Source organism: Ursus americanus, chromosome 2, assembly GCF_024610735.1.
Source record: "Ursus americanus isolate L20-20 chromosome 2, mUrsAme1.1.p, whole genome shotgun sequence".
Classification (NCBI taxonomy): domain Eukaryota; kingdom Metazoa; phylum Chordata; class Mammalia; order Carnivora; family Ursidae; genus Ursus; species Ursus americanus.
In genome coordinates this window covers 51,625,688-51,651,962 of record NC_142128.1, presented here as the reverse complement: position 1 = coordinate 51,651,962, position 26,275 = coordinate 51,625,688, and the positions used below count along the sequence as shown (strand labels likewise).

The window sequence follows — 26,275 nt, the reverse complement described above, 5'->3', positions numbered from 1 at the left end:
CTGCTCAGCGGGGAGCCTGCTTCTCCCTCTCCCTCTGCCTGCTGCTCCCCCTGCCTATGCTCTCTCTCTCTCTCTCTCTCTCTGTGTCAAATGAATAAATAAAATCTTAAAATAAGTCTGTTTCTTGGTTTGTCTGTCTCCTTTTCCCTTTGCTCCTTTGTTTTCTTAAATCCCACATATGAGTGAAATCATGTGGAATTTGCCTTTCTCTGAGTGACTTATTTCAGGAGAGGAGTGAGTGACCAGAGGAACCATGACATTTAATGAGCCACCGGAGAGATTTTTAAAACTTTAATTTCCTGAGAGTCCCATCCCAGACCTATGGAATCAGAATCACCCAGAGCGAAGCCCCCTCGTGTCGTGTTAAGATCCCCCCGCTGAATCTGCTGTATCTGGGGCCGTGAAAAACGAGAAGAGCATGTTTAGAGCTTATTCAAGTATGCAGGACTAGACGAGCCTTCCTACTGCTGGGAAAACTCCAGGCACAGGGGTCCTGGACACCCTCCAGAAACTGGGAGGAGCAAATTCTCATGGCGCACATCTAGAGAAAGTCGTCTGTGCTCCTTCCGTCCCCACTTGAAGGACTGAAGTCATTGTTCAGAGAGAGATTTCCCGTTCTTATCTGTGTCTCTTCTGGTCATCTGAATGACTCTTTTCCCACTTATTGTCACTCCTTGGCTGTGATTATTGCTCTTGTGGAAAGGATTTGTCCCTTGCTTTTCTGCTCCCATGGGTATCTCAAAATCAATAGGACTGTATCCACTTCCCCTTGTTTTGAACCATAAATGCTTGGGATGGGTGCTGGGGCGCGGAGACTGGGAGGAGGCAGGGCAGGGCAGTGGATGAACATAGATTCGTGCCTCACGTGCCTCGGACACTGAGCTGAATCCTGTCACGTAGATGACCTTACACAAGCCTCAGCACAGTCCGGTGGGCTAGACGTTATCTCCACTCTGCAAATAAAAACGGCAGGATCAGAAAGGAGGAGCGTCTCACCCAAAGCACTTCTGTGCTGGAGGGATGTGAACTCTGATCTCTGTGAGTACCGCAGTCACGCGCTTTTCATGAACCCAGTGTGATTTAGAAGAGTGAGGATTGCACGGAGGACCAGGAGACCCGCGCACGGTCGTCTAAACTTTCTGAGCCTCCTTTTTTTCATTTACAAAAGAAAGGGGTCGGACTTGATGATCTCAAAGACCCTATTTCATCTGGGATTTATTTATTAAAGGATAACGGAAACTCAGAAGCAAGCTAGAAAGAACTCTGCTGAATGAGTGCTGTTCTCTCAACTTAATAATAATGAAACTACCAACAGCCTGGAATGCAGGAAAAGGCCTCTTGGATTTCATTCCATTTTGAACCGTTCTTTGGAACCATTCTGAGAATCTGGGCTCTTCCTCCATAGGGGCTCTGTCCTCCAACTTCTAGAACTATTTTGTTCAAAGCTCTTAACAAATTTGTGAGTGTTTGGCTTGGGCACCCTGGACTCTGGGCTGGTTCAGAGTCCGCCTAGCAGAACGCTGCGTTGCCTGATTGGCGCAGAAGGTGGGAGGGTTGGCCTCCCTCCTTGACCTTGTAAATCCCACTCTCCTTGGCGGGTATATAGGACTCAATCAGTCCTAAATCTGCCCTAACCCTTCGGAAGCCAGCCCTTGATGTTTTCTGCACAGACCGTGGTCTCCGGGAGAAACGAGTTCTCTAAGTTTATCATACTGAGTGTCACTACCCTCCTTCTATCTGTGGTGGGGTCCCTGCCCCCCCACCCCCGCCCTTTAGGCACTTCTGCTTCCCAGACCAATTTCTTTTTCTTTTTTTTTTTTTTAAAGATTTTATTTATTTATTCGACAGAGATAGAGACAGCCAGTGAGAGAGGGAACACAAGCAGGGGGAGTGGGAGAGGAAGAAGCAGGCTCATAGCGGAAGAGCCTGATGTGGGGCTCGATCCCATAATGCCAGGATCACGCCCTGAGCTGAAGGCAGGCGCTTAACTGCTGTGCCACCCAGGCGCACCCCCAGACCAATTTCTAGTTCAGACATGAGGTTTTCCAGCTGTCCTGGGCTCTGGTCCCCCACACCCATGGTCACTCTGGGCACCGTTGTTCCTTTGGAGACTGAGCTCTGGCTTCTGGACCGATCCTCACACCGCACACTCCTGTTTTAGGTGTAAAAGAAGGTGTTAGTTTGGGGATAACTTGGTCATGAAAAATCCACACTCCAGACTTACTCTTTTTTTTTTTTTTTAAAGATTTTATTTATTTATTTGACACAGACAGCCAGCGAGAGAGGGAACACAAGCAGGGGGAGTGGGAGAGGAAGAAGCAGGCTCCCAGCGGAGGAGCCTGATGTGGGGCTCAATCCCATAACGCTGGGATCACGCCCTGAGCCTAAGGCAGACGCTTAATGACTGCGCCACGCAGGCGCCCCTACTCTTTTTTTTTTTTTTTTTAAGATTTTATTTATCTGAGAGAGAGAGAGAGCATGAGTAGGGTGAGGGGCAGAGGGAGAAGCAGACTCCCCGCCGAGCCGGATGCTCAATCCAGGGCTCAATGCGGGGCTTGATCCAGGGACCCTGGGATCATGACCTGAGCTGAAGGCAGACACTTCACCGAATGAGCCACCCAGGCGCCCCCAGACTTACTTTCTTTCAGATCTGGCAGAACAGAGAGAGTTATTCACTGACAAATGCCATGACCCCAACGGACAGGGTAGTGAGAGTGGTCAGGGTCTGTTACGGGCAGCAACTTCTTATCTTTTATTGGTGTCTCTGTCTGATCCCGGTGGTAGACTCCCTGCAGGCTGCCAGCTGACTTTCCATTTGCAGCAGCTAGCACAAAATGTCCAGCCCCCCTTCTCACTGTTGACGCCAGGGGTTAACCCCTGTGCTGTTAAACAGCAGGCTGGACAGGGACTCAGCCTCGGAAGGGACTCACCGTCAGAAGTAACGTGCAGACTCCAGTTGGGACGTGCGTCTGGCTGGGTGCAACTCTCGGAGGGAGTCCTGTTGGGGGCCAGGACATGATGGACGTTTCGGGTGCAGCCTTGGGTAGAACTAACCAGAGCACGGTCATCCAGGACTCCGCACCCAGGGATGAGGCTGGAAATAGGAACAGGGCCCAGCCCCAAGGGAATGGAGCCGTAACAAGGTAGCAGGAAAGCCCTTGGTCGCAGAACCCCGTAGGCGAGCGGGCCAGACACCCCTGGGAGCCAAAGACGCCTGGAAGGAAAAAGATGGCTTCTCAGAGGGATGGGGGCCTGCTGCTGCCCGCATCACCAGCTCTGGGATGGGAATAGCCAAGACAGTTCCCGAGATGCGTCTGCACTGTCATTCATCCGCTGCCACACCCCGACACCAACACGTACCTGTCGCTAGCGGAGCACAGGTGCCGGCCAGAGTGCTGGGTGGTGGCAGGGAAGGGACACCCCCTGGGGTCAGGCGAGGGCCAAGACGGAGCCGCCTGCACTCTGAAATCAGAGATCCTCATCAGGTTAGGCAGGCATTCCCATTTGGTTCCAGTCGTGTTTGGTAGTGTCTCCCCTAGAGACATTCTGGTCGGGGCTGTCCCTCTCATCCTGCCCACGGTTAGAAAGCCCGAGCTTCCAGCTGGGATGGTGCCATCGAAACTTACTTTCTCCAGGGGGCAGAACGCTTTTTAAATATCTTTTAGTAATCAGATCGTTTGTGTGGTGTAACCCCAGACATACGCTGTGCTGTAGATAAAAGCGTAGCCGACCTGCCCGGGCCAGCCTCCCTTCCCCTTTCCAGGAAAGCCCAGCCGTTCTCCCCCTAGATATGATGCAGTGTGCAAACAGCCTAGAACAGCGGGCTCTCCAGAAGGAAGTGGAGTTCCGATCTAACTCATGGTTTGCGGGCATCTCGTTCTCGCAGTCAGAACATGCACGGGAAGAGGGGAGGCTGTTTGGGGGTCTCCTGATGTCAGACCTGCGAGGCTCAGCAGGTCAAACCGAGCGCAGGCATGTTTGCATCCTTTGGCGTCCTGAACAGTGCAAGACCCTGTCTAGAGTTCTAGTTCACTTGAGCCAGTAGTTTGGGCCTCAGCTTGTTCCACAGCAAAGAGACCTGGAAGACATCTTGCAACGACCGGGAGAGTTTAATAAGCGCCTGGAAATTTCTGACCAAAACAAAGCCCCAAACTAAGCACCAGGATTCCCAGTAAGGGAAATTTCTGCATTTTTGGAACTGGGGATTTTCATACATTGGCCACATGTTCTCTCCCAGGGCTGTTTCTTCCAAAGAAGCTGCTTTTCAGGGCACCAACTTTTGGAGTCAAAGAATTTGATCAGATCGGGGTAATTGTCTGGAAAAAAATTGCTGGATCCTGAGTCTGGGCGGGGAGGGGGTTTGATGAAATAAAAGCTAGAGGAAAGTCTCTGAGAGGGTCAAAGAGGCTTTTCTGAGCATGTTCGTGTTTGTTCCTCGGCAGGTTTTGGCTGGTGATCAAGGAAGATGGGCACATGGTCACCGCCCGGCAGGAGCCTCGCCTCGTGCTGGTATCCATCACCTGTGAGGGCGACCGCCTGATCCTCGAGGCTCCGGGCATGGACCAGCTGGCTTTGCCCAGCAAGCTGCCTTTCTCAAACAAGCTGCATGATTGCAGGTGCTCTGCTCGGGGCCCCTGGGGACCGGACGGGATTTTCCCGTAGGCTCCTCCCTGCACCTGTCCTGCTTCAGTGTGTATAGTCGGTGATGAGTTCGGGGAAGGAAATATTTAAGAGAAGTCTGGCTGGGGCTGGGATCAGTCGAGTGGTCAGAGGTGAGTGGGCGAGGCAGAGAACCGTTTTAAGGGTCCTGGGATGTGCTTTACTCAGGTATGGTAATGGGTGTGGAGGTGCCAGTGACCGTGAGGAAGAAAGAAGTTTTCTATGCTCACAGATCCCTGGGAACAGGAGGCTTGGCGTGTCCTGCAGGGCCGCACAGAGAAGCAGCAGGGTTGGTCAGGACGTGGGCTATGCTAGGGGGTGGGGGGATGGGAGGAAGAGACCTTTTTTTTTTTTTTTTTAAGATTCTGTTTATTTATTTATTTGAGAGAGAGTGAGCAGAGAGAGAGAGAGAGCATGAGCGGTGGGAAGGGGCAGAAGGAGAGGGAGAGGCAGACTCTCCACTGAGTTGAGGTTGGGGGGAGCCTGATACGGGGCTCGATCCCAGGACCCCAAGATCATGACCTGAGCCAAAGGCTAATGCTTAACCGACTGAGCCACACAGGTGCCCCTACGAGAGCCTTTATTGTGGTTTCTATAGAAAGTACCAGACCAGGCAGGGTAAACAACTTCAGGATTGGCTGGTTTGAGCAATTTCAATGGGCTCTGGGCATAGAGGCTGTCTCTGGGTGCCTGGTACCTGGCCCTGGGTGATTAGGGCCGGGGGACAGTGGCCTCGTGTGAAAGAGCCCAGAGAGGAGGTGGTTGGGGTGGGGCCTCCAGATTGGTTGGCATGCACGCGAAAGGTGAGTGGTCTCCTGCCTGTGGGAATCTTCCAGCCCTGGGAGGGGCGATTCCTTCCACATCAGCAAGGCCCCAGGATGCCAGTGCATCAAGAATATAGGAAACACAAAAGCGTGATTACTACGCATAGAGAAGGGGTGCCAAGGGCCAGTCTTTAGAGTTCTTCTCTGTTTATTCAAGCTGGATGGACTTTTCTTCGGCATTGGCAGCACACCCCCCCCCCAAGCAGACAAGGCAGTTAGTGGAGACGACCATTAACTCAGGGTTGGGTGAGAAGGGCGCCAGAGCTTGTCACGGTCACCGTGGCCTCTCAGGTCTCTGGCACAAGTCAGAGGTAGGAGATTCCCATCCCTGGCCTAGATATGCTTCAGGCCTGGGCTTCCTTTCAGTCTGTAGGACCCCTGTAGGGTGGTCAAATTTCATGGTTCCTGGGGGTCTTGTCCTGTGCTACTGGAAAGTCCTAGAGGCTTGGGTATCTGTCATGGGGTGCTCTGGATCCCTTTGTAACACCTGAGCTTTTTCAGCCTGTGGAGACGGGGTTGTCCAATAGTCCCAAGACTCAGAGGAAGACCACAGATTGCTCCCAGGGCCCTGACTGTATGCTTTTCCAAGCAGAGCATCTGAGCTGAAAACCATCATTCAACGTTCTGAAATTTCAAAAGCCTGAAGTAATAATTCATTGAATATGATATTTTAGCTAATCATCTCCACAAGCTCGTGAGGTGGAGATCATTAATTCCGCCTCACACGAGGGAACAGGACTCGCATCGCTGTCATGCAGGGCAGAGCTGGGATTTGAACCCACCTGCCTCCTAGTGTTTGCTCTTCATGCCTGTGCACAGGGAAGGGAAAAGCTTTGCTGTATAGGATTTGGTTAGTGTTATTCCTTGATCATTGGGAGAACTTTCCGGTAAAACTGGATTTTCTTTGTAAAAATCCATTCACAGGGACGCCCGGGTGGCTCAGTCAGGTAAGCTTGGGACTCTTGGTTTCGGCTCAGGTCGTGATCTCAGGGTCGCATCAGGCTGAGTGCTCAGCAGGAGTCTGCTTCTCTCCCTCTCCTTCTGCCTCTCTTTCTCTTTCTCAAATAAATAAATAAATAAATAAATAAATAAATCTCTTTAAAAAATCCATTCAAGGCTTTATGTCTTAACTACTTTTTCGTAGTTTTGCTCTGTGAATTAGTGGATCGCTAACGAATGAAGTTCTGTTGTGCTCACATAGGAAGGATCAGTCTTTCTCTGTAGGGTATAGATGATGGAATATTTTGTGTCAAAATGTGGAAGAAGGTAGGGCCCTGGGTGACTCAGTCAGTTCAGGTCTGCCTTCAGCTCAGGTCATGATCTCAGGGTCCGGGGATCGAGCCCCACATCGGGCTCCTGGCTCCGCAGGGATCCTGCTTCTCCCTCTCCCTCTGCCACTCCCCCTGCTTGTGCTCTCTCTCTCTATCAAATAAATAAAATAAAATCTTTACAAAAATGTGGAAGAAGAGTTTTGCATAACATTCTGGTAGAATGGAAGAAGCCGGGATGGTGCAGGGGTAGGTTGCACCTGCCACAGGGACGAGGAGTAAGGACTAGTTGGGGGGTGGTGTTCAGGAGTGGGAAGGGCACTGCATAGTTACCATTCCCTTACCCACTGGCTGCTTTCTACTTTTCAAAGTGCCAACACTAGGTTCACCTGGCAGATGGAAGCTGAGGGGCAGAAGTGTGTGCCCTTCCACGGGGGCTGGTGTGAGGGGTTGAGGGACATGCTGGACCCGGGAGCAGGTGTTTCAGGAACTCATGAGCAGTGGGGTCAAGGCTGTTCCGAGTAGTTTGTTGTTTGAGGAGACTTCTAGGGGAAAGGCTGAAGGCCAGGAGAGGACCATGAGAAGGCTCTGGGACAAGCCAGGAATTAATCGGAGGTCAAGCAGGGGCGCCACGAAGAGGGTGTGGAGAGAAGAGAAAGGCCCAAGAAACTTGGGAACAGCAGGGAGATTTGACAGGCGATGGGAGAAGCTGTCCCAAAACAAGGTGGGTCTAAGGGTCAGAGCGGGACTGGGGGCGTCGGGGAGCACAGGGCTCGTTCCGGTCTGGAGCATGTTGTATGTGCACCGATTCTTTCCCATGCATTATCCCAGGAGGCCTCAAACCTGGGTAACGGTCACAGGTGGAGGTGCAGACACTTCTCGTGGTATATGAGGGTCCGTGAGGGCAGGGGATGCTTTAAGGGAGTAGGTTTCCAGATCCTTAAATCCCATAGACGACAATCCGAATTGCACCCACAGTGGGCACCTTCTCCTCTCCCACCTCCCCTCTGTATTCACGAAAGTCTTACCCACCCCACGTCTTAATGGGGAGCATTGCTCTGGGAGGGAAAAACCTATGGGCCCAAATAATGGGAAATGTTGGTGTTGATAAAGAGAATGACTCTGATGACAGGGAAAATCGTTACAAGTTGGTGGTGCCATGTCTTTGTCTTACACTAAAATGAAGGAGCCAGTAATCCAGTTGTTGCTCACAAGGAATAAAGCTGATGCTGAGCCTTATCTTATCCCAGCAATAAGGGTCATACACAGATACGTGGGTGTACGACAGGAGTTATTAAGAAATTAGTTTTAGGGACGCCTGGGTGGCTCAGTTGCTAAGCGTCTGCCTTTGGCTCAGGTCATGATCCCGGGGTCCTGGGATCGAGCCCCGCATCAGGCTCCCTGCTCGGCAGGAAGTCTGCTTCTCCCTCTCACACTCCCCTTGCTTGTGTTCCCTCTCTCGCCGTCTCTCTCTGTCAAATAAATAAATAAAATCTTCAAAAAAAAGAAATTAATTTTAAACAAAATTTTATTTTTTATGCTAATCAAATTATTGCTCGTAATACTTTTTTTAAAACAGTGGGCTCCATGTGAGGCACGGAGCCCAATGCAGGGCCTGAACTCATGACCCTGAGATCAAGACCCTGAGACCAAGAGTTGGACACTTAACCAACTGAGTCACCCAGGCGGCCCTTAACCATATATTTTAGAAAATGGATAGGAGTGGGTATCAAACCACAGTGGCATTTAGATTCTGTTGCATACTTTCAAAAACATAATTTTATAGCTTTGTATGTTAACGTGCATAATATGCTTTATAATCATATTTAAATGTTAATATTTATAATTCAATGGAAATGATATTTTCTACAATGAATTAAACTTATATATGTCAGCTTGCCATTCTGCGAGGGGTACATGGCTTTTATTTATTTATTTTTTATTTTATTTTATTTTTTTTAAAGATTTTATTTATTTATTCGACAGAGATAGAGACAGCCAGCGAGAGAGGGAACACAAGCAGGGGGAGTGGGAGAGGAAGAAGCAGGCTCATAGCGGAGGAGCCCGATGTGGGGCTCGATCCCATAACGCCGGGATCACGCCCTGAGCTGAAGGCAGACGCCCAACTGCTGTGCCACCCAGGCGCCCCGGGTACATGGCTTTTTTTTTTTTTTTTTTTTTTTTTTTTTTTTAAAGATTTTATTTATTTATGTGACAGAGAGACAGCCAGTGAGAGAGGGAACACAAGCAGGGGAGTGGGAGAGGAAGAAGCAGGCTCCCAGCAGAGGAGCCCGATGTGGGACTCGATCCCGGAACGCCGGGATCACGCCCTGAGCCGAAGGCAGACGCTTAACGACTGCGCTACCCAGGCGCCCCCTAGCCCGGGTACATGGCTTTTAAACATTTTTTTAGTGGTACTCAAGCACGAAGACCGCTGTGTCATCTAATTGTGTGCCTGCCTGGCCGGTAGGTACCGTATTAGCGTCTCCGGTTCACAGCTGGCCACACAAGGTCAGGGGAGTTCAGTGGTTCGTATAAGGTCCCAGTCTGGAGAATGGTGGAGTTCCACTTTGAACCAGTTCTGCCAGACTCCAAGCTTAGGCTGCATCGACCACACATTTGTCCCTGTCCTCTTCTGAAAGTAGCGTGAATCCTTGCTACTCAAAGTGTGGTCTGCGGACCAGCAGCGTAGGCCTCCTGAAGCTTGTCAGGCGGGCAGCCTGTCAGGCTCCAACCAGACCTTCTGAAGCAGAGTCTGCATTTTAACCCGATCTCAGTGATTTGCAGGCATGTTAGCATTTGAGGGGCTCTTCCCTGGAGCACGTTCTGTGGCCTCCCCTCCTGTTTCTGTCCAGCTTTGGCCCTTGGCCTGAAGACCACTTCCTCACGCTCTGGGATAGTCAGGTCCCAGCGGTCCAGCGGTCCCATCTTTGATGCCGTCTCTCAGCGTGTTGAGGCAGGACAGTAACGTTGGCGCTCTCTTGTGACCCTTCCAGGATCTTTGGTATGGACATCAAGGGCAGGGACTGTGGCGACCAGGCAGCTCAGTGGTTCACCAGCTTCTTGAAAACAGAGGCTTTTAGGCTGGTTCAGTTTGAGAAGCACATGAAGGGAAGACCATCGCGGGAAATTTTCTCTACCGTGGTACCAAATTACCAGGTGAGCTTACAGAGGGCTGCCCTTCGCTTCTGCCAGTCACCCCTCTGTGTCTGACTTCCTTCTTGATCCACAAAGGGGGTCCCCAGTTAGGAAAGTGTAGCGATGGCCCACGTGAGGGGGTCTGAAGGTGGGTCCAGGCAGGTATCGGGAATGGAGAGGGAAGCAGCTCCAAGCGGAGCAGGCTGTCCAGCATGCGTGGAGGCTGGATCGTGTCCGGTACTGTGGAGGGAGAGGCCAGGGTGACCCCCAGGGAGATGGGGACTCAGGAGACACTCCCGTTGGAAAGGTGAAATGAGAAGTTCATTTGGGACTGAACCAAGGTTCCTAAAATTACCAAAGCCGACTTCCTCCTGGGGCTGCCTTGGCCATCCGTCTGGTTTGGTTATTTCAGGCACCGGAAAGGCACCTTTGGAGGAAGACCACCCTGTGGGCCAGCTACAGCCCAAAGCCCAAAGCCTTCGGTTCTGCAGTGAGCTAGGGATCAAAACGCAGGCACCTCAGGCAGCTCTCCCGTCCTCCCTGAACCACAAGCTGTTTGAAGGCAGGGATTTTTACACCGCTGTTTGCCTGCCTAGAACAGTGCCTGGTACACAGGAAGTGCGTCATAAATAGAGTGAATGGGTGCCATCCGAAGAAATTGGGACCAGGGCATAGCTGATCGGCAGCAGATCCTTCCCCTGTGTGACAATGATGTTGTGGGAAGGGGGTCAGGGCTGGGCGCTGGAGTGAGGAACAGGGTGAGTCCCGGGAGGGGACATTGGCCCTCAGCCCTGGCCGCTGCCTTCCGTGGGGTGGGGGAGCCCCTGCGAGGCCCAGTGGCTCGAACCGGCCTGGCCCTGACTTGGCTGGTTCCAAGACCGCAGTGTCCACCCCCCTCCCCGAACGCCACTGGCCCTCCCTGCGCCGTGTACCCTCCGCACGGCCCTTCTGGCCTTTGCCTCGCTTTCAGCTGGGCTGGGGCATTTCACGGGGCAGGAGGCCTGAGGGTGCCATGTTCCTGGCGCAGGTGGCCTACCCGGACTGCTGCCCAATCATGATCCTCTCGGAAGCCTCCCTGGCGGATCTGAATACCAGGCTGGAGAAGAAAGTGAAAATGGACCAGTTCAGACCCAATATCGTGGTGACAGGCTGCGATGCTTTCGAGGAGGTAAGAGGCTCACCGCTTTTGTGCAAGAAGCTCAGATATGCTGTTCAAGACTCTTACAGAACGGCCGTCCCCCTTTCCCAGCCCCAGCACAGACCCTCCACGGTCAGCTGGGAGGGGGACTCTCCTCCCCCAAGAGTCACCTTAACCTGGTGGAGCTGTCCACTTATTGCTGTCACCGGCACCTCGCTGGCCTCCGGAGGGCGCCACTCACCCTTTCATGCGTGGGCCCCAAAGCAAGCAGTCAGAGCTCCAAGCTGTAGCAAGTCTGCACCGAGGGAGAAAGTAGCCTTAAGGCTCAGAGATAATTAAAAGGAAATGAAGATGAAGAGAGAGCCAGGAGTGCTTCAGGATTTGAGGCTCCGGGCAGGCCCAGACCATAAAGTGGAGGCCGAGAGGGTACAGGAGATGTGCCTGTGAACAGGGCCCCTGAGACGGTCCGCGCCGTGGCCGAGTTCTGTCCCGTAGGACCCACATGCTCCCCTGTGTGGCTGATGGCAGGAATTTCCACCCTCTCAGCCACAGCCCCTCGTAGCCCTAACGGTTCACCCACATCAAAACCCAGGTGTTCTGAGGTACGTACAGAGATACGTAACTGGGCGTTGCTTTGTGCTAAGAAACATCGACAGTCCTGTTAAACATTGGGGGCTAAACTTCACGAGCCCGGGAAGCGACCACAGCAAATCCATTGACTGCGTGTTTGCTGGACACCAGGCACCGAACGCACGTATTACTTCACACAGATTATTCTATTTGATCCCAATGGCAACCCTGGGAAGTCTGTATTACTGTCTCCTTTTGATAAGGAGATTGAAGCTGGGGGCCCTTACACCCTTGTTGGACGTGTGACTCGCGGTTCTGGGATTAGAACCTCACACTTGCACCTCTAGCTTCTGAGGGGGTGAGGTCATGCTTCCAATTTAGAAATCCCAAGTAGCTAAGTCGGAAGGGAGAGGCTCTCCATTCTTTGTTCCCTTGGGTGGCCACCTTTCCTTTTGTGTGAGTAAAATGTGCCCCTATTTGCTGATAAGTGTCGTCCTTTAGAATAAACCTTTGCAGGGGCGCCGGGGTGGCTCAGTCTGTGAAGCATCGGGCTCTTGGTTTCAGCTCAGGTCGTGATCTTGGGGTGGTGGAATTGAGCCCCGCATGCTGGCGGTGCCTGCGGGAGCACTGGCTACGGAGGGGGCAGCGTAGGAAGGGGCCCCAACATTCTCGGGCAGTCAGCGCCTTAAGGGAAGAGACGTGATTTTTCTTCCCAGGAATAAATGCAGATTTGGTGGGACTTAACGTTTATACAATGTAGGGGGGGCTCCTTCAGAAAAGACAATAACGTAGTTAGGTGCGGGGCCTAGAAGGGGTCCAGTGCCCCCCGCCTCCCGCCCCCCGCCGGGGTCTACTAGTGCGCGTAAGCGTGGGGTCCTTGCTGAACACAAATGAATTTGGTGCTCGGTGTTGTTGGTGCAAGTGGCTGAGATTTGGATTAGAAATTAGGCCACGAAGCAAAACGCCTTCCCAGGAATCCTGTAATTGCTCCATTATTTTCCGGGAAATTTTCTTTTCGGGAATACAATTTTTCTTGATTTGTCTCCATTGAAGGTCCTAATTTTAGTAAGATCTTGAGCCAAGAGGAATAAGAAGAAAAGCTACTTCTTAGCCAGATTCCTGGCTAAAGAATTTTTGCTTTCCTGGAATTGGCCAACTAAGAGTTTTTGCTCTCCTGTAACTTGTCTAAGCGAACCGAGGCCTAATGTGAGCCTAATCGTGTTCTCTTAGGCAATTTGAGTGGGTGGAGTGTTGTTTGGTTTTTTAATTAAAAAAACGTTCAGTCACCTTGAGCTCTGTTCTAATTCCTGCATCATGATGGATTTACTGGAATAGTAACGTAAGTAAACCAGAGTACTCTTATTTTTCTAGAAAAGTCCTCTGGTTGTATACATTCAAAAAAAAAAAAAAAATCCTTCGTATAAAATGATGCCAATGTTGCCAATTTTTCTCCCTGAATTAGGAAGGCCAATGGTTAGGGGCCTGATGCATTAACCTGTCTCCCCAGCATTGTTGCACAACTATAACCTTTTCAGTTAGTGGGACTCTATTAAATATTGATGTAAAATGCTAATGTACGTAAATGTTTAATAGACCAACTAGTAATAAAAAAATAGCAAATCTAAGCATGGTGCAAAGGGTCAGGCCACTTTTTTATTGGAAAAATACAGAGCAATAGTAGAATGCATTTTTGCAACATTTGCTCTTTGTGACCCAAAGTACTTGGTACTTTTTCCATGTAACTCAGAATGGTAAGCAAGTTTTAAAAGGTGGCTTCCCTTGGGCCAGTGTGGAATGTGTGAGTTCGGGGAATGCAGAGCAATGGAGTTTAAAAATAATACAGTTGACCAATGCTTCTTGTCTGTGTGCTTGGCCATGGCAGGAGTCAGGGACCAGGTGTTTCCCGAACTTTGCTCACTTTCCTGGTACGCAGGACTTGACTTTTTTTTTTTTTTTTTTTGAGTATCTTGTTTGTATCATTTCTCATTCCACGGTATGAAAGAACTGTGGAGAAGCTTGCAGAAAACCTTGGGTGTGCTATCTGTCACTCAGGAAGTGATTCTTCAAGAAGTTTCTAGAAAGGGTAGATCTTGAAGCCAGGCAGCTGTGGTTGGACTCCCAGGCCCATCACTCACTGGCTGCATGAACTGGGTCCTCTCAGTCCTATCCTTTGCAGCTGTTGAGAAACAAGGTTTTTGCAAACCATTATCACCCAACTCTCAGTCCCCCAAATCAGAGTGGGGACGAGTTAGGATTTTACTTGGGTGCGTACATTACAAGTCTCTGTCCTGGGGTAAGAACATCATCTCTGCCGGGCTGCAGGGATTTCTGAAGAAGCAATGTCAGCAACAGCACATAAAACAATAACAAAGTAACAGTAACAGCCACGAATGCACAGTATGTCCCAGGCCCTGTGCCAGGCATTTCTGTGCAGGATCTGACTTCATCCTTCTTACCCTTTCCAAACTGCAGGTCATAACCCATTATGGTGTTAGAATTTCAGTTCTATGGATCCTGACCAGCTCTAAAAACAAAAACAAAACCAAAAAAGACTAGAATAGAATAAAAGGTATCAGAGTAAACTGTATGTAATCAGGTTAAGACTTGCTCTGTGGGCTCCTGGCTGCCCTGGTTCTGTGCGTCCTCCGTGTCACCGTTAAGTGTAGTCACCATCTGTCACCATACAGCATTATGACCATCTTTTTTTTTTTTTAATATTTTATTTATTTGAGAGAGAGAGAGAGAAAGAGTATGAGCAGGGGGGAGGCAGAGGGTGAGGGAGAAGCAGACTCCCCGCTGAGCAGGGAGCCCGACATGGGGCTCGATCTCAGGACTCTGGGATCATGACCTGAGCCGAAGGTAGACGCTTCACCCACTGAGCCCCCCCAGGCACCCTCACTGTGACCATCTTACTGACTGTATTCCCTATGCTGTACTGGTCATCTCTGTGACTTCGTTATTTCATAACTGGAGTTTGTACCTCTTGCCTTCAACTATTTCACCCATCCCCTCCTCCACCTCCCTTCTGGCAACTACCAGTTCTCTGTATTCAAGAGTCTGGTGGTTTTTTTGTTTGTTCATTTATTTTGTTTTTTTAGATTCCACATATAAGTAAAATCCTATGTATTTGTCTTTCTCTGACTTATCTCGCTTAGCATAATACCCTCTAGGTCCATCCATGTTGTGGCAAATGGCAAGATTGCATTCTTTTTTCCGACTGAGTAGTATTCCGTTGTGTACGTACACCCCATCTTCTTTATCCATTCGTCTGTGGTTGGGCATTTGGGCTGCTTCCGTATCTTGGCTGTTGTAAATAATGCTGCAACAAACATGGGGGTACTTGCGTCTTTTTGATTAGTGTCTTCGTATTCTTTGGGTAAATACCCAGGAGTGTGATTACTGGATCATATGGTAATTCTATTTTTCACTTTTTAAGGAATCTCCATATTGCTTTCCATAGTGACGGCACCAATTTGCTTTCCCACCAATGGTGCACGAGTGTTCCTTTTTTCCCACCTCTTTGAAGAGTGGCCATTTGCTTTACAAAGCTACCCTAGAGGTTGGCCCATCATATATAGATGTTGAAGTCATGATGGAAGAGTAGCGGAGACAGGAGTTGTGTGGGAGACACCCCCACCCCCCAATCCATCTCTCTTATTGTGTTCTGGAGGACTGTGGTTCTCAACCAAGGGTGCCGAAGAGCAGCCCAGAGCAGCCTAGACAGCTGCCTTTGGGAATTGAATCGGTGGCTGCTTCTCCCAGACTCTGCTGTTGGTGGCTGTGGGACCCCTTCGCATCCCGGTCAGGAGCTGAACCCCAGGGGAGACTGGGATCTCCATGTTCACTAGGCACTGGACTCCTCATGGCTCTAACCTCCCTGAGAGGAGCCTGGGAGAAATTCAGTCACCTCAGCCCCGCAACGTATCCAACTCCATGAATACACATCAGAGATGGAGAAATACGAGAAACAGTTCAAGGTCTCTTTTTTCCCTTTTTGTAGCCTGTTTCTGGCGTTCCTCACAGCAGGTGGCCTCCAGGGACCTGAAGCAGCTTTGCAGAAAACCTGAGGCTTCTGTCCTTCCCTGCTGCCTGGATTTTCCCCAAACAACAAATTCCTCCTGGCACATTTATTATGCACTTAGATTTACAGAAACGTGTCTCTCGTGATTCTGTAGGAACAGGCACCAGCCACTGTGTAACGGGAGGAGACTCACGCTTTACAGATCAAGTATACCGCGTCTCTACACAGTGTTGTTCAAGGAGAAAGACTCGGGAGAGAATCTGGGACCGGGCTGCAGGGGTGCGGCAGGCTTTCTAATGATTCAATTCAAGAATCTTTCAGATAAACTTAATTTTTTTATTATAAAAGTAATTTTTTAAAAAAGATTTCATTTATTTATTTGAAAGAGACAGAGTGATGGAGGGAGAGAGCACAAGCTGGGGGTGTGTGGGGGGAAGAGGCAGAGGGAGAAGCAGGCTCCCCGCTGAGCAGGGAGCCCAACGCGGGGCTCCGTCCCGGGACCCTGGCATCATGACCTGAGCCGAAGGCAGATGCTTCACTGACTGAGCCACCCAGGCACCCCTGAAAGTCATTTTTTAAAGTACCTAAAGAAAAACCTGGAGGAATACAAATCTTTCTCCATCCTACCATCAAAAAGTAGCCTATGGTAACATTTTCTTGTGTTTCCACCATTATTTATGTGATATTGTACAGGGAGTATTGAATTCCCCCGTTTTCACTTAATGGTAGATGGCACACAGCTCTGGCTTTACAAATTGTTCGTTAGCATAGTTTTTGTGGTTCCGGAGCGGTCCATCTTTGAACTGTGCCGTAACTTACTTGTCATTGAGCATGTAGGCTGTTTTCCAGATTCCCTTACATAAATAATGAACAGCTTTGTAAAACAGTCTTTATCCACATTTCTCAACTTAATCTTAAGAATTGCGAAGGCAATTTTCAGGGCTTTTCATATATATTGCCAAGTGGATTTGCAGAAACCTCATACCAACTTATGTTCCCCTGAGTTGAGCAGAAACCCGCCCTTTGTCTTGTACCCCGGCCAGCGCCGATGCCTCTAATCTTTACTAAATCCGATAAGCGAAAAGTCGTGTCTCCTGTAAATTGGGAATTCTTAGTGTAAGGAATCTTGTGTTAGTCAGTCTGTGAAGGAGCTTGGCCATGAGGCAGGGTTTTACTTCAGCTAAGGAAACTTAATTATACATTAATTAAACATTAATTATAACATTATACATATACAACAAAAGGAAACATAATGATACAATTATACATTGGCCAAGGTCCTGGAACACTCATGCTTGCAACAGGTGTTTATTGAGTTTGCTGGATGCTAATCTCTGAGACAGACGCAAAAGTTACAGAAATGAACTCACTGTGTTTGCCTGCAAGGGTCTCAGGATGAAGCAGGATCCAGGGCTCGGTAGCTGGAGGGGTGAGGGACCTAACTTCACTCGCGGGAGCCCAGGGGAAGGAACGCTTAGCACAGGGTATGTGTGTGTTTGTGGGAAGAATGCCACAGGGTTTCTTGAAAGGGAGAGGATTTAAATTTTGGAATAGGACATTAAAGAATATTGTTTTGCATGTATATCTTAAAAATAGAAGAACAGTTTTTGGGTTTGGGATAGTTGAACTGTGTGGTGTAATGGGAAATATGTATTTGGCGCTTGTCCCCTGATACAGCCCCTAAAACCCTTGGAATGTCCTGAGTGATGGGAGGGAATACGAGCACTTTTCATTTTTAATAATAATGAGTTATGCTAATGAGGTGAGTGGTGGGGGTGGGGGTGGGGGTAGGTAGCTTCAGGTTGGAGGTATGTCACCAGCAAGACCAAGCCTTGACCGGAATTTGGAACTTTCAGCCCCGCCCCCAGGCCTCCAGGGAGGGCAGAGGGGCTGGAGGTTGAATTCAATTGCAAATAGACAGTGAGGTGATCTTCATGCCTAAGTAATAAAACCTCCATAAAAACCCTTAAAGGACTGGTTTTGGAACATTCCCGGGTTGGTGAAGACACCGAGGTGCTGGGTGCTGGGACTGTGGCTTGGAAGCTCTGTGTTCCTTCCCCAGTACCTTGTCCCCCACATCTCTTCCATCTGACTACCCTTGAGTTGTATCCTTTATAATGAACTGGTAATAGTAAAGCACTTTTCTGAGTTCTGTGAGCTCTCCTGGCAAGATATCCAACCTGATGAGGGCGTCCTGGGAATCCTCGATTTATAGCTGGTTGACCAGAAGTACGGGAGAGCTGTACGCTTGGCCTCTGAAGTGAGGGGCGAAGGGAAGTCTGTGGGACTGAGCCCTTAACCTGTAGGGTCTGTGCTAACTTCAGATGGTTAGCATCAGAACGGGGTTAAGTCATAGGACAGCACTTGGTGTCAGGGAATTGCAGAACTGGTGTTGGAAAAGACACCATGTGTTTGGCGTTGGAAAGAATCTGAGAAACTTCCTAGACCAAAATAATTTTAAAAATGTGTTGTTGGGATGATAATGCTTCTGATAAAAAAAAAATAACACAAAAAAAGGAAACCAAAAAAAAAAAATTATTATAAAAATACTGTTTAAACTTGAGGAGCCTTCCAAATACCAAATATATTGCTATAAATATACACATAGCTGTGTATACAGGTTGGTTTTTTTTACATAAGCAGACTTATCCTACATATAGTATATATATAGATGTGCTTTCTTCACTCAGCAACATCTTGAACATGATTCAGTTGATAAATATAAGTCTCCTATCCTTTCTGCTGCCCCAACAGTAATCGCTCTCTATATGGGCAGCATGTAGTTAGCCAGCCCCGGTTCATGGCTTCCCAAGCTCACTGTAATCTTGTGGCATCATGCATACCAAACCAGAAAAATAGCGAAGGATTTTTTTTTTTTTCAAGATTTTATTTATTTATTTGACAGAGATAGAGACAGCCAGCGAGAGAGGGAACACAAGCAGGGGGAGTGGGAGAGGAAGAAGCAGGCTCATAGAGGAAGAGCCTGATGTGGGGCTCAATCCCACAACGCCAGTATCACGCCCTGAGCCGAAGGCAGACGCTTAACCGCTGTGCCACCCAGGCGCCCCGAGGATTTCTAAACAACAAATTCGTTTAGTTACTTATTCAGTCCCTCCGTTTATTCCAACATGGCTTAAAATTGCTTCTAATCATTGAATGTGTGACATAATCTGTTAAACTTATGAGTAGCAATTAGAGAATTTGGAGCAGGGTACGGGGAGGCACCAATCTTGGGACTGAAGGGCTCCAGGGATGGCGGGAGACCCCGACCTGAGGTATAGGTGCCCAGAAGCTCTGTAGCTGTGGTCGGGTAGAACTGCTGATCCAATCCGTGTTCTTCAGGATAATTCCTTTGATGGCCCATGGCAACAGCAGAGCGCTCCAGCTTTTGCCTTCTGTCTTTCTGTCTTACCCGCAGATGTCTTGTTCGTCTGTGGCACATGGGTGTTTAAGAGTGCACCTTGGGGGGGGCGCCTGGGTAGCGCAGTCGTTAAGCGTCTGCCTTCGGCTCAGGGCGTGATCCCAGCATTCTAGGATCGAGCCCCACATCAGGCTCCTCTGCTATAAGCCTGCTTCTTCCTCTCCCACTCCCCCTGCTTGTGTTCCCTCTCTCGCTGGCTGTCTCTCTCTGTCAAATAAATAAATAAAATCTTAAAAAAAAGAAAAAAAAGAGTAAGAGTGTACCTTGGTCTCCCTTCTCATCTGGTGCTCCCCCCCGTGTGTGTGTGTGTATAAAATATAGATATTATACACATATACATGTTATGTATATGCATGCATACGTACATGCATTTACATATATAATATGTAGTGTATACATATTATATGCACAAATTATATTCACACATACACATTCTATATACAACATATATAGAATATATGGACGAAGATAGATGTATTTCATCTATTCTCTCTCTTTAAATGTATGTGTATAGCCATATGTGTGTGTGTGCTGTATGTGTGTACAAAGAGGGAAAGGGAGGGGGAGAGAGAGACCCAGAAAGAGAGGGGAGAATCTCCTGTCATACATTTAACTTATTGCTTGGCAGGTGCCTATCAGGACTCTAGTGAAGGCCTCAAAGAAGCAAACACCCTCATCTGCACTGTTCCGTGTGCTCCATAATAATTGCCCCAGAACCTTAATTTATGTCTTTCTTTGTGCTACTTGTCACAGGAAACCATGTAATCTTAATTTAGTGTTTACCAATGTGAACGGCAAATACATAGTAAATTCCTAGGCTGATTCCACAGAGCTGAGCCCATGGCGTACAGCGCTCTGTCCTTTCTCACTGCCTTTCTCTCTTCCTTTCCTTTCTTCTCGCACCTCAAAAGCTCCATGGTTTTATCCCTTCACCTAAATAAATGTCTTAGGGGCCTGGATTTTGCCAGACTGCAGAGAGGCAGCTCGCCAGCAGGGGGAGCAGTCAGCTCTTCCAGTAGTTTCCTGTGTTTAGGGAAGGCCCTGGAACCTCGGGAGTGTCTAGGAACCTAATGGAAAATTTAATTTCATGCGTTCTTAATTCAAATTAACTTTTAATAATCTACGGTGTTTTGTTATTTTCCTCTAATAACTGAATTAATAATTACATTTAAACTTAGTTCGCTTAGTGTTTTTTACTGCAAATAATGCTCTGCACCAGAATGCCAGTCTTGATCAGATTAAGGTGAGCGACGTTATTATATAAAGTGATTAATATTTTTGAAGGTCATGAGAGCTGGTATTTGGGGAGCTTCAGACAATTTCTATGAATGCAATTTGTTGCTCTGAACTGGGTACTGCCGCTTTCTAAGAGCGAAAGTGCAGATTAAATCTCTTATATTAAGCTAGGATACCTAATCGAACTTTTCAGGCTTTCCGACTTCATGCCACAGTCACAAGGCAGAGTTTCCACAGTTCTGTGGCTTTGAAATATGAAATTCCTCATCATTTGTGCAAAGACATTGAAAGGAAGGTAGTTGAAGAGCCAGGCGTGTTGGGGGGAGCGGGTCGCCGCGCTGATGGGTTCACATTCCTGTGGCCGCAGCGCCCTCGTGTGGCAAAATGTATCCAGTCTTTTCCGCCGCCCCCAGGCCAAGACTGCAGGCGACCCATCACTTCCCGGTGCAGGAGCCCTATTACTGGTCACTCGGGAGAGGTCACATACCCCCAGCTGAGCCACCTGCTCTGGTTGTCTTGCATATTTTTTGCCATTTGCACAGAGCTTGTAATAAGTCCTGGCTGGGATATAGAAATTCCATTTGTTCCATGGGGGTCCTTGCCTTTTACAAGGGCAACATAGTTCCTCCGTCAACTGGTTGTTGGGAACATAGATTTTATTTCCACACAGCAATGGTTTCAAAAATGGTGGTTGGGAACCCAGGGCATCCACAGAGACCTCTCCTGCGGCTGTGCTCCTATTCCGTAAGAGATTTGTGAGCTGGGAAGAGCCAGTTAGGGACTGGAGTACCTTTCCTGTGTTGGCTAAATCACCCCTGTAGGCCCTGGGGGCTTCATGTACCCCTGGAAGAGAAGCAGAGCATGACGGGAGCCTGGTCATCAGTGGCGGAAGGGGCAGCATTATGCGTGAGTCCCTCCCCCTGCTCTTCCTTGCCTCCTGCAGAAACAGGCCCAGTCACTCCTGGAGGGTGGGGGGGGGGAGTCAAGGACCAGGTGAGAGGAAGAGATGCCTCATTTCCTCACTTGGGGACTGACTTCTCACCAAATCCCTTAGACCCACGGCCTCCAAACCTCGTTTGGGTTGAGATCAGGAAACAATGTTTCAAGGGACATTTTTATTGCATCTGATTATAGATACTGTTGTCAGTTTCTGGAGCCTGGAGTGAGGCCCCTCCCCTGAGGCCTGGATGGAGGGTTGTCCAGGGAAATGCAAATCCCACAGATGGCTTCCCTATTAGCAAGAGAATCCTGTAACATGCCCTTGTTATGTGTGTGCATGTCTGCGTGCACAGGTGTGTAAATATGTATACCTAGGCATATGTCATCTGTATAATCTCCATATGTGTGTGTACAGGTATATACGTGTGTGTGTAGACAGATAGAGACAGAGATAAATTTAAAAGCTGGGTGGTTAGAAGTCCTGCCTTTCAGAATCTGAAGTTTTCAAACCTAGCTGCTGTGACCCTGAGAAAATCTCATAATCTCTCCAGGTCTTGGTTTCTTTGTATGAAACGGGGATCATAATAGTACCTTCTTCGAACTTGGGGGATTTATTGAAGCCCCAAGGCGGATGTTGGCAGTGCCCACCTTTCGAGGGTGGGAAAGCAAAGCAGGGCCAGTGGCCATAATGCCGCCCCCCCCCCCCCGCCCCCGGGGCAGTCTGCCTGTCTGTGGAGGTGGGAGTGGTGAATGTGTGACTCCTACCTGACTCCCCGTGGGTGATGTCCCCTTCATCAAAGAACTGTATCAGATTTCAACTTGGCTTCCGTTGTAGCTTAGCTATTGGGCTTGCCTTGCAAGCTGTACGTTTCTGTACTGATACATTATGTATCAGTAAATCGGCCTTGTAGCTGATGGATGATTCTCATGGCAAACTGCCCCCCAGAGAAGGAGGGTTCATGCTGTGCTGACAGACTCGGCTTCCTGAGACAGTGAGTCCGGAGGTGGACGGATCCTGGACTCACCCATGTGCTGTCTCCCCTTGTGTCCCTTTGGGACGTACCTCTTGGTGTCCGGCTTTGGTTTCTTCTGCTAGCTCCGTAGTTAGCACCAGCCAGAGAATAAACTGCTTTCAAGACTAGGGAAGCCTAGTGATTCTAAAAGATAAGTTTTCCTTTCCTCCTAGGACACTTGGGATGAACTCCTGATTGGCAATGTCGAAATGAAGAAGGTTTTGTCTTGCCCCAGGTAAGGGTTCTCTGAGAGTCACCCTCTGGGGGTGGCGCGTTCATGGGTTCCTAACCGCCACCTAATCGTTGGTTCTTGAACGACAGGTGCATTTTGACCACTGTGGACCCAGACACCGGAGTGATAGACAGGAAGGAGCCACTGGAAACCCTGAAGAGGTAAACAGCAATGTGTCTGCTGTGTTTTTAATATTATCCCCAACCCAGAGCTACCTGTGGGGGTAGGTGCCCTGTCCAAGCACCTTTCACTCTGCCATCTGGTTGGCACGTGTCTGTTGGTTAAGTTGCTTCCTCTTTTTTTAAGGACAGATCCTCAACTGCTTTTGACAGATTTTTTCATTGTCTAATACTGTGTTTTAAAATTTTCATATCTCTCACAAGAATTTTTAATAAGCTTCACGTGTGTATTTCCACATTAAGACCTCAAATACTGTAATTATTGTTATTGCAGCTCAGATTTCTTTATTAGACTCAACATCGAGGATTATGAGACTAATGGAAGTTGCGTAATGAAATATTAGAAAAATGGAAATGGGACGAGTTGTGAGAGCTTGTTTTTTCAGGAGCTGCTTTTGCACCGGGTGTCTCCTTGTGCTATCAGCTGACTTTCATTATCAATCGAGAATGTGTGTTTTTTTTTTTTTTTTAAGATTTCATTCATTCATTCGACAGAGAGAGAGAGAGAGACAGCCAGCGAGAGAGGGAACACAAGCAGGGGGAGTGGGAGAGGAAGAAGCAGGCTCCCAGCGGAGGAGCCCGACGTGGGGCTCGATCCCAGAACGCCGGGATCACGCCCTGAGCAGAAGGCAGACGCCCAACGACTGAGCCACCCAGGCGCCCCGAGAGTGTGCTTTTAAAACGAAGTCAACACTTTCGGGAGATAATATTCTATTTTATTTTCCTTTTCTCTGTTTTGTTATTTGTTTCTAATGGTTTTGAGTTAGGGAAGAGGTTATTTCTTGAAGCCTTCAGACATGCAGTTCTGTTTTGTTTTTTTGGTTTTTGAGATGCAGTGAAGTTAATTTTTTTTCTCTGGAGACAGGCCTCTTGGAAAAGATTACCCTCATCAGTAGTCGAGCCCCATGCCACCTGCATCTGTATCTTCATTTTTGTTTACCAAAGAGCCTCAGCTTCGGGCTTGTAAACTGGGGGGGTTGGGGGCTGGGAGGTGGAAAGCACATTACTTACTACTTACGTGCATTGAACAGAAAGTTTGAAGGGCGCCTGGGTTGCTCAGCGAGTTAAGCAACTGACTTGATTTCAGCTCAGGTCACCATCTCAGGGTCCTGGGACTGAATCCTGCATCAGGCTCTGCGCTCAGCAGGGAGTCTGCTTCTCCCCCCACCAAATAAATAAATAAATAAATTAATTAAAAAAAAAAGAACTTGGAGAGTTCAGGCATTTCCATTTCGAGATTGTATGAGCATCTGTTTCAGGGAGTTGTGAAGTTAGAGGTATACATGCAAACATACCACTTACTGTTTTTTTTTTAAACATACCACTTATTTTTATATTTTTTTAACATACCACTTATTTTGAGTAACACTTAAAGTTTTTTCAAACTGAAACCATGGAAAAACCGTATAGACTCTCAGGATGCTTCTAGAAGAACTAGGATTACGTGTGGTTTGCCTACTTGCCCACAGACTTCTCTGTCCACATTGTAGAAGAGGTTTGCTATTTATAGGTAGGTCATCTGACAGTGAAAACTTGAATTCTCTTGGGAGCACTTAGATTCTTACCTCCCTTTTGTGCCTGATGATGAATTTTTGCCTCTTTCAGCTACCGCCTGTGTGATCCTTCCGAGAAGAAAATATACAAGTCGTCCCCACTTTTTGGGATCTATTATTCAGTGGAGAAAATTGGCAGCCTGAAAGTTGGTGACCCTGTGTATCGGATGGTTGAGTGACACGGTACGGTGAAAGGCCAGCTTTGCTGTTGCAATTCATTGCCTCAGGGCCATTGCCACATTTTCTTGTGTTGAGATGTTTTTACATTTTGCTGCTTTAACTCTTAGGAGAATGAGCAGTTTGTGTTCTGCTCTTTGGAGTTGGAAAATGCCTTTTATTTTTCTTCCCTCCGTTGCTTAGGCTTCTCTCCCACTTCCCTTTCAGTTACAAAATGCTGATGCAGGAGCCCCGGCAAAAGACAGGCAGATGTTCTCAGTTCATTAAGGAATAAGGAAAATAAGGTGAGCAGGTCTCATGAGTTCTAGATTGACTTTTTCTGTCTCCGATAGAAAAGTGAGGGGAAATGTTTAAATTATTCAAAATCAACTTGAGAAAAACATTAAATACTTTTTACAAAAATTATTTATTTATTTTTAAAGATTTTATTTATTTATTCGACAGAGATAGAGACAGCCAGCGAGAGAGGGAACACAAGCAGGGGGAGTGGGAGAGGAAGAAGCAGGCTCATAGCAGAGGAGCCTGATGTGGGGCTCGATCCCATAACGCCAGGATCACTCCCTGAGCCGAAGGCAGATGCTTAACTACTGTGCCACCCAGGTGCCCCACAAAAATTATTTTTAAAATATGATTTAAAGTTTGAAAAATATTAGTGCATCAAGGTGCCTGGATTCTGAATCCTAAAGTAGAAAATAATGCTCTCACACTGATTCTATCAGGCCAAATACAACCCTGATGCCTGGAGCATAACACCGACCCCCCAAATTACAGAAATAAAATCATTTGGAAGACTTCGAATTGAGTTTTTAAGCAACTCTTCCCATAAAATCTATAACCCAGTTCTGAAAGTCACCTCATGTCTGTAACTCTTGACCATCCTTGTTTCTAATTCTGGCCTGACCTTCTCACCTTCTCGCTTGACCAGCCTTGAGGACACCATGGGATACTGGTCCAGACTGTCTAGATCCAGATCAGATAGACTTGGGTTCATAATCCTAGCAGCTCCTTTTCCTAACTTGGTTGAGTTATTTAACCTATCAGCCTTAGTACCGTTATCTGCAAAGTGGGACTGTAGCAGCACTCAACAAAATAATTGCAGTCATTTCAAGGATGATTTTATAGAAGGTTGCAGCACTGCCACAGCAATGTCAGGTGTCCCAATTGGGTGGGGGCGGGAAGCACGGGCAGTGAAAGAATTCACCCAGGGCAGAGCAGAGGAGGGAGTTTATCGAATACACTGCAGGGGAGCAGCAGGCAGGACAGAAAAGAGAGACTGTCTGCTAGGAGGTGGTGGTGAGGGGCTATAGTTATAGGGCAGAGTGAGGGGGTATGGGGACATAGGGGATTTTCCCATTTTTGGTGATATTAGGAACTGTGCCTGGTGTAAGTAGTCCATTGGTTAGGTAGGGCCTATGAGTTAATGAGCCCGTTCGCACTCAGCTCTCTGGTCGCCGTGGGCCCTTTTGCCTTGCTCAAGCTTCCATAGCTCAAGCCTGTTGCCTGCAGCAACTTCTACAACAAGCACAGAAAATGCTCAATAAATATCAGCCATGATTTTTATTGTTGTCATTGCAGAGAGGCTCCTTGGAACACTGGCGGAAGCCAGCAAAGGTTAAACATTCTTACCAGAATCAGCTCTTGGGAGTCTCTGGCTGTAGGGCCCAGTTGAGAGAAAAATAAAAGTTCACGTTGTCCCTTCCTTTCCAAATCCAAACGCATTGTTGACGGATCCTTTCTCTCCCAGAGGGAGCTATTGCCTCTGCTTGTCTCGTTTTGCGTAACTGGGCTTGGCTTTCTGCCTGTCTGGAACTTGCAGGTTGCTGGTTCTTTCTTTTGGCCGTCTTTGGGACTGACTCCAGCTTTGGGGAACTTAATATTCTTTGTACCCTCATCGAGGACCTGTCTTA

At 48.3% G+C, this 26,275-nt stretch overlaps 1 protein-coding gene and 1 long non-coding RNA gene across 8 annotated transcripts in view; one reads left to right on the top strand and one right to left on the bottom strand.

Annotated features, from left to right (window-relative positions):
- LOC123800122 (mitochondrial amidoxime reducing component 2) overlaps positions 1–26,275 on the top strand; it is a 33,720-nt gene that overhangs the window by 2,578 nt on the left and 4,867 nt on the right. For 2 of the 7 annotated variants that reach the window (XR_015721869.1, XR_015721868.1), the window contains exons 2-8: positions 4,443–4,616; positions 9,748–9,910; positions 10,917–11,057; positions 22,401–22,462; positions 22,549–22,620; positions 24,244–24,374; positions 24,576–24,652. Coding sequence is in view for 2 of the 7 variants with exons in the window: in XM_045809643.2 (XP_045665599.2) it covers positions 4,443–4,616; positions 9,748–9,910; positions 10,917–11,057; positions 22,401–22,462; positions 22,549–22,620; positions 24,244–24,370 (739 nt within the window). In the remaining 5 variants the exon portion in view is untranslated. The remainder of the gene's footprint in view (positions 1–4,442; positions 4,617–9,747; positions 9,911–10,916; positions 11,058–22,400; positions 22,463–22,548; positions 22,621–24,243; positions 24,375–24,575; positions 24,653–26,275) is intronic. The other 5 variants (XM_045809643.2, XM_045809641.2, XR_015721871.1 and 2 more) reach the window with 3 other exon arrangements.
- LOC148110632 (uncharacterized) lies at positions 1,846–3,623 on the bottom strand. Its single transcript, XR_015721875.1, has 3 exons — positions 3,361–3,623; positions 2,931–3,214; positions 1,846–2,152 (listed from the first exon to the last, which is right to left on the bottom strand). It is a non-coding gene; the product is annotated as an uncharacterized LOC148110632 (long non-coding RNA).